Here is a 16067-nt window from a genome sequence, read left to right as displayed (position 1 = left end):
TGTGGTTGGCACCGTCTCTCTGGACAGGAGAGCTTTAGGAGCTGTGTAGCGAGCACATGACACCTTTCCTTGCAGGGAAGTGGATAGAACTGAAAGGAGCCTGCTTTTCTGGCCTGGGAGCCAGGCCACGGTGTTTACTGTCTTGATTACCTGCCCCGGGTGGCTGAGTGCTGCCTGGACCCCAGCTTCTCGGTCGTCTGAAGCAACTTGTAATGAGCCCGGAGGACACGCTTCGGCGGCCGTAGCCCTGGTGCCCGGGAAGGCGCGTGGCTGCCGCGAGCGCCGCGTCATTCCTGAGCCCGTCGGCACCCCGTGAGCGCACATACGGTCAGGGCTGGCTCGTAGCCTGCACTCCGTGTTTCTAGGAAGACACCTGCCGCCCTGGGGGCGTGGATGGCCACTCCATGCCGCGCTCTGCCCTGCGCCACCCCCGGCTGGTAGGAGGAGGAGCGCCGAGCGTGTTTCCAGAGCTGGCAGCCATAGATTGTTCTGCAGAGAAAACCCTCTCGTGTGGCCTTGCACCACGGCCTGTCTCTCATCTCTCCTCACTGGCTCTCCCTGATAAATACGCTGCCGCTGGTCTGGCCCGGGACCCTCACAGGCGCACGTAGACCTGCTGTGTGCTGGATGGCAGGGAGAGGCCAGAGGACACGGCCTGGGTCTTTGTCAGCCCTGAGCCGCCCCAGGAAGTGTGTCCAGGTGGCAGTGAGCCCCGCAGAGAGGAGGGGTCGGAATGCCCTGCAGGGGGAGGCGACCCTCCGCTGGTCTCCAGAGCACCCACCTGAGAGGAGGCGGCATGTCCCGGGAGTGGGGCTGGGCTGGTCGGGGTGGCGGGCTCCCCCGGGCCGCTGTCACCGCCCCACTCCCCACACCGCTCACAGTGGTGCCCTGTCTGCGGCGTCCGCACGTCCGGGGCGCCAAGCATCTGTGATGCAGGCCCTCCTCTCTCTGACCCGCCTGTGGATGGCTGACCCTTTGTGGCATTTGAGTGTCCGATTTGGGGGGAACCTGAGTGACACGTCCCCGGGACCTCTTGATTACTGCTGCTGTGCTCCATGAGGCTGGAGGGAAGGGTGATTTTGAACTTAACTGAAATGAGGATGCCTCTTTGATTTGAGCCAGTAAATCCAGGGAGATAAAGATGGACATGGTTCCATTTCGGAGGACCCCGTAGGCAAGAATATTTCAGTCTCGCATGGGCCCTGACCACTGTGGCCAAGTAGCTCATGAGCCTGGAGATGAGAAGCCTAGAGGAGGCCCCCTCCATCAGACTGGTGCTCTGGCCCCCAGGGGTTACTGGTCTGTCCTGGACTTCTCCCCGAAAGTGGGCCACCTGAGCCTTAGAAGCTCCTTGACCATCTTGGAAAAGCTCCATGACCGCTGCCTGGCGGGGCTTGATGCACAGAGCTTCTGGGTCCAGCCCCAGGTGGACATGGCCTTCACCGTGGCAGCCCCATGCCCCCAGGGTGACCCCCGCTCTGCCCCGGCCACACCAGGCTGTGCTAGCGCTGTGCGTTCTGCGGTGAGGGGCCACCTGAAATCTGTGCGTTTATTTTCACAGTGACTCAGGAAGTGGGTGGCAAGAGCAGCCACTGTGTCAGCCGGAGGCAGGGTCGAGAGGCCTCGGCCAGCTCTCCGCCTGCTGCGTCCACTGCGTGTTGAGGTGGGGCCTCCCCAGGAGACAGTCCTGCGAGTGGCTTAGAGGAGCCGGGAAGGCCCCACGCCGGCCCACTTGCTCAGCTCGGGCGTGGCCTGGGCCCCTGGTGGTCCTAGCCCCGGGGGATGGCTCAGCCCCCACGGAGCCTGGCCTGCCTCTCCAGTCCTGGCCCTGCCGACCCAGGCTGTCCTGTGTGCGGGTGTGGGTCTCCCCAGCCTGAGCCATCAGCAGATGAGGAACAACAGGGGCAGGCGGTGCCCACCACCTACGACCAGGAGCCCTCCTGAGACGGGCCAGGTGAGCCTCCAGCTGCCCTTGGCCTGGAGCAGATAGGCAGCCGCCAGCGGCCTCTGCTTTCCCCTGGGGCCTGGGCTGGGCGCAGAGACCACAGCACATCCCTCCTGTTTGGGCACGAGAGCTTAGGGGCAGAAAACAAGCTGGACCCCTGTGTTCAGTTGGCCAGTCGTGTCCGACTCTCTGCGAATCCACAGACTACAGCATGCCAGGCCTCCCTGTCCTTCACCACCTCCCAGACTTTGCCCAAGTTCGTGTCCATCGAGTCGGTGACGCCATCCAGCCATCTCATCCTCTGCCGCCCCTTTCTCCTTCATGCCATGACGCTGGGGATGCCGGAGGCCTGGATTCTTAATGTTCCTTTCACTAAAACAGCGCAACAGTCATTTTTTGCAAGTTGTGTCGTCCTGTGAATTTTAATCACCGGGATCTAGGCTGGTTGTTTCCAGAGTCTCTTTGTAATGATAATTGAAAGATCTCACTTTCCTTTTCTGGGTTCTGGCTGAAACGTAAATATTGTGAGACCAGATTCAGCAGATTTCTGCCTATGCCTCATTTACACATTAAATGAACGCTGAGCAGTTGAAGGGGAGCCCGGGCTGTGTGTAGGCAGTTTGAGGGGATCGGTAATACCAAGAGCGCCAGGTTCTTCATCCCAAGATCTGTTGTTCCGGGCACTGTCTTGGCTTCCCAACACCAGACAGCCCTTTGAGGTGTCCGTTTCCGAAGGCCAACGATGCTGGTAGAATCCCAGAGTGGCTGGCAGTGGCCTGGTGATGCCCATGAGGGCCTGTACCCCTGGACATCAGGTACAGTGCCATTGGGCCCCAAGGCAGGATCCTCTGAATCCAGGCAGATCAACAGACATTTTCTCTGGTAGAAGAACCTCCCTGGGTGAGCAGCCCTCCTTCCTGGAAGGAAACTAGTAACAGGGACGTGGCTCCTTTCCACTTCATTTAGTCTTTTATCCCAGTGGTGTCATTCCGTGTTCCTTTCAGAAGAGAAGAAAACACCCCTTTTTAAATCATTTGCAAAGTTCTCGAACTGGTCTTACAGACATGCACAGTAACGCCAGCTGGAAGCGCTGAAGGTCAGACCCAGATGTGCTGACCATGGGCGACAGTCACTGCAGAGCTGGGGAGCCAGGGTGGAGAGCTACTCTTGAAACCCGGTCACCCAGAGCGGCCTCTGCCACCCTCGTCCTGCCCCAGCTCCTGTCAGCCACTTGTTGGGAAGGCGGTTGTTTTTATTTCTGCCATAGAGAGAGGTCGGCCATGATGCTCAGCGTGTATGGAGCATACGGGTGGGCGCTGAGCTGGGTGTCCGCTCCTGCCCATCGCCACACAGCCTTGAGTGGGGGGCAGGTGTGCTGCTGCGTGGGGGCCGTCTACACTCACTGCTCTGCTGCCTGGGGGCCGTCTACACTCACTGCTCTGCTGCCTGGGGGCTGTCTACACTCGCTCCTCTGCCACCTGGGGGCCGTCTACACTCGCTCCTCTGCCGCCTGGGGGCCATCTACACTCACTCCTCTGCCACCTGGGGGCCGTCTACACTCACTCCTCTGCCGCCTGGGGGCCATCTACACTCACTCCTCTGCCGCCTGGGGGCCGTCTACACTCGCTGCTCTGCCGCCTGGGGGCCGTCTACACTCGCTCCTCTGGTGGCTGACGTGGGGGGAAGCGTGCTTGTCCACGGAGAGTCCTGGGGCCTCTCAGGAGACAGACTGCAGCGCCCCCACCCCCCATGGGACAGGGAGAGGGCGAGACCCGCCCCAGCCGAAGGAGAGGGGTCGGGAGTGAGTCACGGCCAGGACACAAGCGCCCCCCGGGAAGGTGCTGTGGGCAGAGACCTGCCCTGGGCAGGTGGCCAGGTTGGCAGGGGAGGCCCTCGGGGCTTCCCGAGGCCCCACGTGGCTGGTGGGAAGCTGAGGCTGTGCAGGGGTGGCCAAGCACTGGAGCGGGGAGGCGGGGGCAGGGCCGGACAGACGGCGGGAGCATGAGTCGGAGGGGCTGTCCAGTGGGAGCAGGCGGCTCTGGCCGCCAGCGGAGGACTTGGCTGGTTGATGTTCCGGGAAAACCTCTCAGGTGTCTGGGCTTGATCGTGTCTCTCCCACAGCCCCATCAGCGCTGGCCCGCTTGTCCATTCTTGCCCCTTCCAACGTGCTAAGTGAAAATGGGATTTGATGGCTAGTGAGGTTGAACACTGTTTCCCATTTATTTTTAACCACTCTTTTTTTTTTGGTGACTAGTTTGATCTCCTTGCTGTCCAACGGACTCTGAAGAGTCGTCCCAAAACCACAGTTCAAAAGTGTCAAACCAGTCCGTCGTAAAGGAAATCAGTCCTGAGTGTTCATTGGAAGGACTGATGCTGACGCTAAAGCTCCAGTACTTTGGCCCCCTGATGCGAAGAACTGACTCGTTGGAAAAGACTCTGACGCTGGGAAAGATTGAAGGCAGGAGAGGAAGGGGCTGACAGAGGATGAGATGGTTGGATGGTATCATTGACTCAATCTACAAGTTTGAGCAAACTCTGGAAGATAGTGAAGGACAGAGAAGCCTGGCGTACTGCAGTCCATGGGGTCAAAAAGAGTCGGACATGACTGAGCAACTAAACTCTTTTTGGTGAATCTCTTGGCCTTTTTTTGCTCAGCTTTTTAGTAGCTGCTTATCATATTCTTATTAACGTGAAACAGCCATCTGCATATAAAAGTTAGCCTGTGCACCATAAGTATGGCAAAGAGCTTTTCTCAGTCACCTTTTGCGTTTTAATTTTGTTGACAATGTATATTGTGAAGGTAGCTTCTTACATTGTCAGTTACATCATTTTTGGAAACGTGATCTAACTTACACAGAACAGAATGCACACATCCTGAGTGTGTGTTCGTGGGCAGTCGTGCGTGTCTGTGTAAACGCTACCTCCACCAGACAGTGCACACCCCGGGCAGCTCCCCGGCTTGTCCACTGCCTCACCCAAGAAGCAGCCTTCTCTGACTTTTACCTCCGTGTCTTGGGATTTCCTGCTCCAGAACTTTGTGTAAATAGAGTCTGCAGGTGGACTCTTTTCTGTCCTGTTTCCACAGCCGACACCAGACCTGATCATTTTGCTTGTTCTATAGCCCATCCTTGTTTTTGCCAGTATGTCCAGTTTATTCTTTCGCATCGCCGGGTGGGATTCTCACATAAGAACACGCACTCCTGTCCCTGGGCTCACGTCCGGAGGACGTCGGGGGTGTGTCAGGCAGGGCTGCTGTGTGCACAGCGGCCATGCGCGGTCCTGCACAGGGCTTTGCCCAGATGTATTCCCATGTCTCTTGGGTTAGTTCTGGGTGTGGGATGCCTGGGTCTCGGATGGGTGTGTGTTTAACTTTGTAAGAATGTGCCAAGCAGTTTTGCAAAGTGACCACGCTCTTTCATGCTCTTTTGTGTCACTCTCGAAAAGGCATTCCAGTCGCTCAGTCGTGTCCGGCCCCGCAACCCTATGGACTGCAGCACACCAGGCTTCCCTGTCCCTCACTATCTCCTGGAGCTTGCTCAAACTCATGTCCATTGAGTCCGTGACGCCATCTAACCATCGCATCCTCTATGGTCCCTTTCTCCTCCTGCTTTCAATCTTTCCCAGCATCAGGGTCTTTTCTAATGAGTCAGCTGTTCAGGTGGCCTAAGTATTAGAGCTTCAGCATTAGTCCTTCCAATGAATATTCAAGATTGATCTCCTTTAGAATGGACTGGTTTGACTTCCTTGCAGTCCAAGGGACTCTCAAGAGTCTTCTCCAGCACCACAGTTCAAATGCATCAATTCTTTGGTGCTCAGCCTTCCTTATGGTCCAACTCTCACATCCGTACATGACTCCCGACTTCCTAGATTGCATAAATTGGCACGCATATTTTCTTCCAGGAGGTCAGTCGTTTTTATTTTCATTTACAGCCTTCAGCATGAAACGTGTAGGAGACGTCCTCGAGCAGCCCTGCTTCCTCCTTGGCGACGTGGGCCCTGCAGAGGGGAGCGAGGCCCAGGGGCCACACCGGCAGAGAGGGGACCCTGGCCCCCCGCCGCTCTTCTCGCGCGTGTCTGTCTCACTGTTGCTTTCAGAGCAAGGCTCTGACCATCTGTGTCTGCTGCTTCCCGCCCACAGCAACAGCAGGAGCTGCTGGCTATGAAGCACCAGCAGGAGCTGCTCGAGCACCAGCGGAAGCTGGAGCGGCACCGGCAGGAGCAGGAGCTGGAGAAGCGGCACCGGGAGCAGAAGCTGCAGCAGCTCAAGAACAAGGAGAAGGGCAAAGAGAGTGAGTGCGCGGTGGGCGGCGGGCGGGCGGCGGGCGCCCTCCCCTCAGTTGCCCCTCACCCACGATCGCCTGGGACCCAGGCCCCAGAGCCAAGCCGCGTCAGGAGCCACCTCGCCCGTGTGTTTCTGATCACCCCAGCTTCAGGGCTGGTCCCCAGCTTTGTCTTTACGCAGGGACTGCAGAGGGCGTCTGGCCCCACTTTTGGTTTGTCTTAAGCATTTACAGGAAAGTTTGCAGACTGTTGGCGGACTTAGACATGACTAAGACCCGTAAAGCATCATAGTGAGCTTCACCTATGAGTTCAGCCTCAACTTTTTGAAAGTTGCTTTGTCTGAGAGCGTTTCTGAGCGGCAGATGGTAGGATGGCCTGTCACCTAGAGGAGGCGTGATGACTCCTGGGTTGCACATTTTTGCCCTTTGACCCCAGTGTTTGCTTTCCATCCTAGCTGTGCTTGTGTGAAGCCCAGCAGAGTCCATTATCTTGCAAGAGTTGCCCAACTTGATCTTAGACAGGAGACTCTTCCGTGTGCTTGTCTCTGGAAATTAGGTAGACTTTCCCAGGCTCTGGTCCTTTCTCCCAAGACCTCAGAGCTCAGGTGCACGCATGGGTGCCCTGTTAATCTGGCAAGTATGTCAGGCTGTGCACTTCTACCCATGTCAGGATTCGATGTCCTGACCAGATGGTGGTTTACTCGTCTCATGCCCATAAGTAAAACAAGAAGTCTTTACACACTTTAGCAATACATACTGACCTCCAAAAACCTTGAAACTCCTTTATCCTCACCTGCTGAAAGTGGTTGGGTTCCCCCAGTGGCTCAGTGGGTACAGAATCCGCCTGCACTGCAGGAGACGCAGGTGATGCTGGTTTGATTCCTGGGTGGGGAAAATCCCCTAGAGGAGGGCATGGCAGCCCACTCCAGTATGGACAGAGTATGGACGGGCTATAGTCCAAACGATTGCAAAGAGTCAGACATGACTCAGCGACTGTGCACACGGACACACACTGAAAGTGGTTAGCCATCTGTACAAGTCATTTTAACAAGCTTTTAAAGTTTACATACATAGTTTATATACACACGAGATACAGCATAAGATGTCTTGAAGATTCTTGTAAAGTCTGTTATTTGAAATTGTTTTAAAAGTCTTCTTACTGGTGTGTGTTGTACATAGAGAGTAGCGCACAGACTTCCGTGTGCAGGGAATTACCCACAAGTGCATCTCACTGTGCAGCTACCCCAAGCACAGCACCTGCGACCAGTTCAGGAGAAGCCGCCCCGCCCCTCAGCCCTGCAGCTCCGACACAAAGCACCGCTTTGGAAGCTGGTGTCGTAGGCTCCTGTACTTTTCTCCTTTCACCCCACACTATGCATGTGGTGTCTGCCATGCCCTTGTGTAGCAGGAGGGCTTCGCTTCCTGCTGAGGTCCCCGCAGCGGTGTCCATCCGTTCGAGAGTCGGTGGATGTTTGGGCTGCTCCTGGGCTCTTACGAACACTGCTGCTCCATACACCTTCGGCCACACCTTGTGGAGCAGGTCAGCTTCCACAGGTGAGGCCAGTCTCCAGAGCGGCTGGACCGCCTATCACCCCCATCAGTGACGTCATAGAAGTCCTATACCCCTGCATCCCTGCGGTGACTTTAAATCTCAGCTCCGAGCAGCGGCCCCCTGGCTTCAGCTGCTTCCTCTGATCATAGCGGGACCCAGCGTCTTCTCCTAGGCTCCTGCCCATGGGGATGTCCCATCCAGTGGGGTCCTTGTTCCAGTCTCTTGCCCGTTCTCTGGTTGGTCACAGGTGTCATGAGGGTCTTCCTTCACCTGCCCTGTCCCTCTCCTGGTGGTGCCTTTGAAACCACAGAAGTCTCAGCTCTAATGCAGCCTAAATTACACTGGTCTTTTCTAAATTAAAATGGAATCTAATCTGTATTATTATGCCTATATTATTTTGTACATTTTTATAAATAATTTCTTTCATAAAGCATATTATTTTTCCTAAAAGGATGTAACTAATGTAGTCTCTTCATATTCAATTTATGTCTCTGTTTATTTGCACGTTCTTAGTCATTGTTTTTATACAGAAAATTAACAGCTTTTCCAGTCAGTTATTACAGCATTCACTCTTGAAATAATAAATGTATTTTAAGCATATTTGCACTTTCACTGTCCAATAGAATTTCAGTGTAGAAAGCAGGTCAGCAGAGTTTGTTTCCCACATGAAGTCTAGCTTGTGTGCCAGTATTTGACAGGAATCGGTAAATCCGAGTGGGATAGCTCATTACAGCACAGCGATGAGGCGGGTGACGACAAACAGACTCCCTGGGAGCCCACAGCCGAGACTTCATACATGAGGGTGGAAGGCTGGCAGGAGAAGTGGGCTTGCAGGCTTGGCCGGCCACCTGCACCTTGTTGTGAATTCAGATCGCGGCCCTGCTGTGGGCGGCTGTGCCAGATGGCGCCCATCACACGTGGTCCCCACTTCCCTGCCCTCTGCCTCCCATGCCCCCCCTCTGCCACCTGCCAGGCTGGTCCACACCAACAGGCTCAACCACCCCAGGAGGCTGGTCTACACCACAGGCCACTCACCGCCACTTGTGCTGAGGGTATGGCTGGGCGCTGATCACACCTGAGCTTGCAGCACTGACGTCAGGAACCACCAGCGCACAGGCTGTCATGATGCACTTATCTGGGGCGGAGGATGGGCGCCAGCTTTCATTTCTGATACTCCCGGGATGACTCTAAGGTGCGGTGGAGACTGCGAACCGGGGTTGGGGTGGTTGCCCTCGCTCTGAGTTAGGGGCCTGAGCATCCTGGAGGCTCCGTGGCCTCCCACTGTGTCCACCGCGTGGGGGCTGCCTTCCATAGACCCCACCCCACCGACAACAGCATGTGGTCTTTGCTGTCGGACAGTAGGCATGTGGCACCCAGAGTTGCCCACCTGGTCCTCGAGGGCACCTGCTCCGGCCCCGCCCCCTCTCCTGCCCCGCCCCCTCTCCTGCCCCACCCCCGCCCCCTCTCCTGCCGCGCCCTCTACTCCCACACCACCCTCTGCTCCCTGCCCCGCCCTCTGCTCCTGACCCGCCCTCTACTCCTGCCCCGCCCTCTGCTCCGCCCCCGCCCCCTCTCCTGCCCCGCCCTCTGCTCCTGCCCCGCCCCCTTTCCTGCTCCTGCCAGCTCCTCCTCGTGATCCCACGGGGGCTCTTCTTTGCAGTGATGGTAGGTTGTTCTTTGAGGAACGAGGGATAGGTGGTGAGGGTCAGCAAGTCTGTGTGCCCGGCTCACCAGCAAACCCAGGGACTCACCAGGTCGCTCAAAGGCAGCTTGGTCTACAGTGCTTCCTCCCGGTCTGCCAGAAACTTCCAATAAAAATAACATCTCAGGCCTCACAAAATATGAAAAGATTTGACTTCTGAAAACAGTTTCAATCTGTTCAAAGTCAAAAACAATTTCTTCTGCCTGCCGGGCAGCCCCTTGACAGACTGTAGGAATGTTCTTTGCTTCCCTCCAGGCTCATCGCAGCAGCAGCCCCAGCAGTTCAGCTCGTGGGTTTGGGTGGTCGGGTTTATTATTAATAAGGGACTGTGTACAGTGGGTACTTGGCATGCTTGCATCGGCCCTGCAGCCCTCAGAGTGTGGTCTTGAGAGAAGGCAGGCTTGGCAGGCCGCATGTTGGACGCTGCTCGGGCCTCACCTATGAAGGAGATTCTTGTTTGTGTGGCTCACGGAGGCCCTGGCGTTAGCATCTCCAGTTTGTAAGCATTTGAAAATGTAGTGCAGAGCTTCTGTTGTGTCATTTCTTGGGGTTCTTTAAAAGATGAATTTTTTTGAATATTTCATTGAAAGGTTTGTTACATTTAACATTCATGGTGCTTTTAAATTATTCTGCAGTTTTCCTGATTGATACCAGTTAATGCTATTGATTTGGTAAAACAGTGAATTCTTAGAGTTGATGGCAGTTTTCATCTTATTCAGCATGAACACATGCTCTTTCATCTGTTTTATTTAATATAACCATGTTTAAGACTCTAAGGTACACTGTCTTTAAATTCATTTAAAAACAAAAAGTTCAACAGAAGACCTGTCTTTGTCCTCTGGACAGTTTGGAACTAACGCAAGTGCATATTTTTCTCTGGTAGTTACAACCACAGCCTGGGGGGCAGGGGAAGGCGCCCTCACTTGGAGAAGTTGTTAACTTTGCCTAAAAATGGCTCAAAAGGGTGGAGATAGGGACTTCCCTAGTGGCTAGGTCCAGTGGCTAAGACTCCCCACGCCCAATGCAGGGGGCCTGGGTTCAATCCCAGGTCAGGAAACTAGATCCCACATGCCACAACTAAGACCAAATAAATAAAATTTTAAAAATATGAAAAAAGTGTAAAAGGGAAAAAAAAAAGATGGAGCTAGAAGATGGGACACCAGCCCGCGAGAGTCGTTCTTTGCCCATTTGTAGGGTGATCATTCCTTCCCTGGGCGCTAACCTGGGAGACGTGTCTGGTGGTACCTGCTTCAGGGACCACTGAGCCCCCGGCCTCTGCCCCCAGCAGGTAGGCCCCACCCAGAGCCCCTTCCCTGCCTGGGTTTCCTTGAAAGCTTGTCCCCTGACTGCCCCGACACCCTCGGGGCAGAAGGCTGTTTGTGTCTTGCTTACCTCTGTCCCCACCAGCTAGTTCACTGCTGGCACATAGTACATTCCCCGTAAGGCTGTCAGATGAATGAGTGATCGTCAGCAGAAATTAATTTAACTAGAAACTCCAAAACGTGGACTCATTTACTGAAGGTGTTTTGTCACTGCTGGAGCCTTCACTTAAGGTGGAGAAGTCTTTTGAGAGGCGAGGGCGGTATAACTAGAGGACGAGGAGCAGAGCCAGCATCATCCGCTCTGAGTCCTCTGCTGTCAGGGAGACTGGAAGTCAGGGTTTGGCGACTTGCATTTGTTTCCCTCTGTCTCCATGAGAGCCCAGCAGGGTGCCCACGCCCACCCTGGAGCTGGACGAGGGCCTCGTGTGTCTGCGGTGGCCCAGGGCCCGTCAGATGCACCTCCTGCTGTGAGGACCCCGCAGACGGCTCAGGGAACGGGAATACCATCCGTGTCCCGGCCTGGTGGGCGCCTCCGAGGTCCCTCAGTCCCCCCAGGGTGGTCGTCTCCCTGGACGGCCCAGGCGCCTCTGCCCACGTCTGGGCCCTGCTGCCCAGCCTGACACTGTGTTTGTCCTGGGTGTGCCCTCTCTGCTGGCACCGGACACCTGTTCTTGCTGCTCCTCAGGGCTCAGGAGCCCGTGGTGCGAGCCTGGGTTGTGGCTAAGCGGGGAGGCCAGCACTTCCCCAGCGTGGCCAGCGCCCTGCGCTCTGCAGCGGCAAGTGCGTCCATGGTAACGGCTTCCTGGGCAAGTCGGGCCAGCTGACACCCAGTGAGCGGGGTCCTGTGCCCCGAGGACCCTGCTTCTCGTCTGCTTGGTTTACTCCTTCGGGCCTTTTGGACGGACCTGAGGGTCAGCTCCTTGGACAGGCCCTCTGGTTGTCCTGCTGCTCGTCCTCCCAGTGGACTTCGCCCCAGCCCGGCACTGCAGCCGGACACCAAGACCCTCCCTTGGCCCCCGTTTCTCCTGGCCCCGCCCCTGGTGGGGGTGTCCTGCAGGACCTTGTGTCCTGCTGTGGTCTCCCATTTGCATTCTGTCGAGTGTCCACCTGGGGCTGAGAGGCCATCAGGAATGCCAGGGGGCTGCGTGTTGGGCACCTGATATGCAGATTTCAGCGTTTGTGTGAGTGGGATTTTTCAGATCAGACAGACACAGACGGCTGAAAGTGTTCAGAATGGTCTGAGCCCAGCCCTGGCTGCATTTGGAGGGAGCCCAGGGAGCCTTGCTCGAAAGCGGAGGTGTGATTTTACACCTCCGGTCACTTCCCACCACCTGGTCGCATCACCATTCCCTTGGCCTTTCCTGCTGGTCTCACTGGGTCTGTAACGTGGTCTGGGCTGCTCTGCCAGGCGGCTGGCTCACCCGCTTGCACTTAACACATGGAGCCTGGGTGAGCCTTGCTGCTCTGGCGATGGTGGGTTGTCTCCTGGGACACCAAGAAGGCCTGAGGCAAAAGCCCCGAAACCCCAGTGGACTGTTCCCCGTGCACTCGGGTGTCGAGCACTTTCCTTGTGCCTTCCTGGTGGCTCTCATCCAGGTCCTGCTGCAGTGTGGGCGATTCTGTGCGCAGGGGGTTCGTTCTGCCTGACCCTCGTCCACGGCACCCTGAAATCTGTCATGAAATGGCCTCAGTGGAGTGCTGCCTTTAATGTGAACCTATTTATGAAAACTCAACACAAGAAAAACAAGGATAAAATGAAGCTGATTATTTTCCCGAACCAGTGTAAAGATCAATTTCAAAACTTCCAGGAAATCGAAAAACAACAACAACAAAAAAAAATCACAGGGAGAAAACTAGAATAGACTCCATAAAGACAAGCTCTGGAACATTTGAGTTAGGAAAAAACAAGTCTTTTCTTTCCAGTGTTGGGAAAGTGCAGCTCTTTGGTCTCACGCTTTTCCTTTGGTCTTGCGTACACTCCAGTCCCGCAGAGGACTTCACTCCTGACACTGCTGGTCACCAGGCACGTGGAGGATTTCCCCACAAGAGGCAATTCCTGCAGCACTGGGTGGGCCGGTCCTGCAGTGTAGCTCAGTTCTGATACTATCTCCCCAGAGGAAGCATCAGATCTCACAGGCTAAGGGCTGAGTCGAACAAAATGAGGGACTTCCCTGCTGGTCCAGTGGATAGGAGTCTCGCTGCCAGTGCAGGGGACACGGGTCTGGAAAGAGTGCACAAGCCGCGGAGCAGCTGAGCCCGCGGGCCACGACCACCAAGCCTGCGCTCGGCTGCAAGTGAAGCCACCGCAGTGTGAAGCCACGCAGCACAACTGGAGAGCAGCCCCCGCTTGCCGCAGCTAGACGAAGCCCACGGGCAGCGCCCAGGACCCAGCCCAGCCAACGAGAGAATAAAGAAGCCGAGTGTCGGGCAGCGCCCAAGACCCAGCACAGCCAATGAGAGAGTAAAGAAGCCAAGTGTTTCAAAAAGATGAGCCGCCCAGGAACAGATACAGAGGTGCTGTGGAAAAGCTCCGAGTGCAAAAGCCCCTGGTATGTGGAGTTGGGGGCCCCCCTCCTGGTGTGGATGTGCTCACCAACCTGGACACCCTCCGAGCCCTTACAGTTGGGGTTTGTGCAGGCTTCCTCACGTGAGCGTGATCAGTTACCAGCTCCACCTCCATCGAGCCCCTCTCCTCTCTGGAGGATTCGGGTGGAGCTGAGAATTGCGAGCTTCTCCTGAGGCTTGTCTTGCTGGTGGCCCTCCTCCCACCGGAAGGCCCCCCAGAGTCACCCCATTAGAGCTCAGGGCGCTCCTCATGCTCCCGTTACTTGGAAGTGACAGGGTCTCGGGAGCTCTGTGCCAGGCACTGAGGGCAGACAAGCATTTGCTGTCACCTCACAGCATCAGAATATAAGCCACACTTTAAAGAGAAATGAGAGAACAAGGCCGACCTCGTGTGAACCGTAGAGTGTGGAGCTGGGAGCCAGGGGTCTGATGAGACTGAACATCAGAGCGACTTCGCTGGGACTGCCCATCCTGAGTCCCTCCGGACCTCGTGGTGATGTTAACACCTACTTACAGCATTAATCACTCCAAAATCACTGCAAATGGTGCCTGCAGCCATGAAATTAAAAGACGTTTGCTCCTTGGGAGGAAAGCTGTGAGCAACCTAGACAGCATACTGAAAAGCAGAGACATTACTTTGCTGACAAAGGTCCATCTAGTTAAAGCTATGGTTTTTCCAGTGGTCATGTATGGATGTGAGAGTTGGACCATAAAAAGAAGGCTGACTGCTGAGGAATTGCTGCTTTTGAACTGTGGTGTTGGGGAAGACTCTTGAGAGTCCCTTGGACTGCAAGGAGACTCAACCAGTCAATCCTAAAGGAAACAAATCCTGAATATTCATTGAAAGGACTGATGCTGAAGCTGAAGCTCTGATACTTTGGCCACCTAAAGTGAAGAACTGACTCCTTGGTAAAGACCCTGATGCTGGGAAAGATTGAAGGCAGGAAGGGGACGACAGAGGATGAGATGGTTGGATGGCATCACTGACTCAATGGACATGGGTTTGAGTGAACTCCAGGAGTTGGTGACACACAGGGAGGCCTGGCGTGCTGCGGTCCATGGGGCCGCACAGAGTCGGACACGACTGAGCGACTGAACTGAACTGAACAGCATTAATGATGAGGTTTAAACATGCCTTAACATGTGATGGCTGACAATAAGTGTATTACAGCAAAAAAAAAAAAATAGTCACGCTGAAGGATACAAATGTAAAGTGTACACACAGACCCACAGCACCACCACCGCACACACCACAGGAAGACTGAGAAAAGTGAGCCGAGTGCCTCACTGAGGAGCATCCCTAGAGAGAAACACCAGTGCGTCCTGGTGGCCATCAGAGACCTGGCAGTGAGGCTCGGTCTTCTCCTCTGCAGCAGGTGGCACTCCTGAGTACTGTTACAAAGGGTCAGGGCACTCTCAAATACTGTTGTAGAGATGCTGGGTCAGGCAGTACTCATAAGTGCTAGTAGACAAGATTGAGTGGTACTTCAGAATCCTGACAGACAAGGATCAGGGGGTACTCTTCAGTACTCTTATAGAGACATGGGGTCGAGTGGGACACGTGAGTACTGATCGACAAGGCCAGGTGGTATTCCTGAGTGCTGATAGATAAGGAACAGTTGGTACTGCCTAGTATTGATGGATACTCAAGGTCAGGTGGCACTCCTGAGTACTGAATGAGACTCAGAGTCAGGTGATACCCCGAAGTACTGGCAGAAAAGGGTCAAATGGTACTCCCTGAGTACTGTAGAGATGCAAGGTCAGGTGGTACTCCCAAGTACTGATTGAGACGGGTCACGTGGTACTCTGAGTACTGATGGATACTCGAGGTCAGGGCGTACTGCTCAGTACTGTTATAGATAGAAACAAAGATTAGGTGGTACGCTGGAGTACTGATGGAGACACACAGTCAGGTGGTACTCCTAAGTACTGATTGAGACAAGGGTCATGTGATACTCTGAGTACTGATGGATACTCAAGGTCAGGGTGTACTCCCAACTCCTGAAAGAGGCACAAGGTGAGGTAGTACTCCTGAGTGCTGATAGAGAGTAAGAGTCAGGTGGTACTCTTGACTACTATTATAGACAGAAACACGGGTTAGTTGGTACTCTCAAGTACTGATAGGGAAACGTTGCCTCCCGGTATGTGGCCAGTGGGTGGCATGTGGTGGTCACTATATAGAGACATTTGGAAAACAGCTTAGATTCTTCAAGGGTTATAATGTTGTTTTGTTGTTCATAGCTGCTTTGCTCATCCCTTCTGTGGGAATAATCCTACATATGGGAGATGGTAAGTGTTAGTTGCTCAGTCACGTCTGACTCTTCGTGACCCGTGAACTGTGGCCTGACAGGCTCTGTCCATGGGATTCTCCATAAAGAAGACTGGAGTGGGTTGCCGCTTCCTTCTCCAGAGGATCTTCCTGACCCAGGGATTGAACCTGCGTCTGTCCTAGCACTGCAGGCAGTCTTTACCGTCTGAGCCACTGGGGAAGGTGGTGGGTGGGTGATACTTACTCATAAATGTTGGCCAACATCGTTTCTAACAAAAACAACAAAAAAGAAATGTCTGAAACCATCTCCCAGTCGGGAATGGGTTTTCTGAAGTGGGCTTTGCCCACCTCGTGAGGCCTTTTCCCACCATTGCGAATGCTGTAACTGGGCTTTGCCCACCTCGTGAGGCCTTTTCCCACCATTGCGAATGC

General features: G+C 54.8%; 1 protein-coding gene across 1 annotated transcript in view; it reads left to right on the top strand.

Annotated features, from left to right (window-relative positions):
* The window catches only part of HDAC4 (histone deacetylase 4), a 236111-nt gene that overhangs the window by 137357 nt on the left and 82687 nt on the right, over nucleotides 1-16067 (top strand). The window contains exon 4 of the mRNA XM_040231985.1: nucleotides 6084-6234. Within this exon, the coding sequence (XP_040087919.1) occupies nucleotides 6084-6234 (151 nt within the window). The remainder of the gene's footprint in view (nucleotides 1-6083; nucleotides 6235-16067) is intronic.

Source organism: Oryx dammah, unplaced genomic scaffold (assembly GCF_014754425.2).
Source record: "Oryx dammah isolate SB20612 unplaced genomic scaffold, SCBI_Odam_1.1 HiC_scaffold_28, whole genome shotgun sequence".
NCBI classification, from domain to species: domain Eukaryota; kingdom Metazoa; phylum Chordata; class Mammalia; order Artiodactyla; family Bovidae; genus Oryx; species Oryx dammah.
This window is presented reverse-complemented; position numbering and strand designations above follow the sequence as displayed.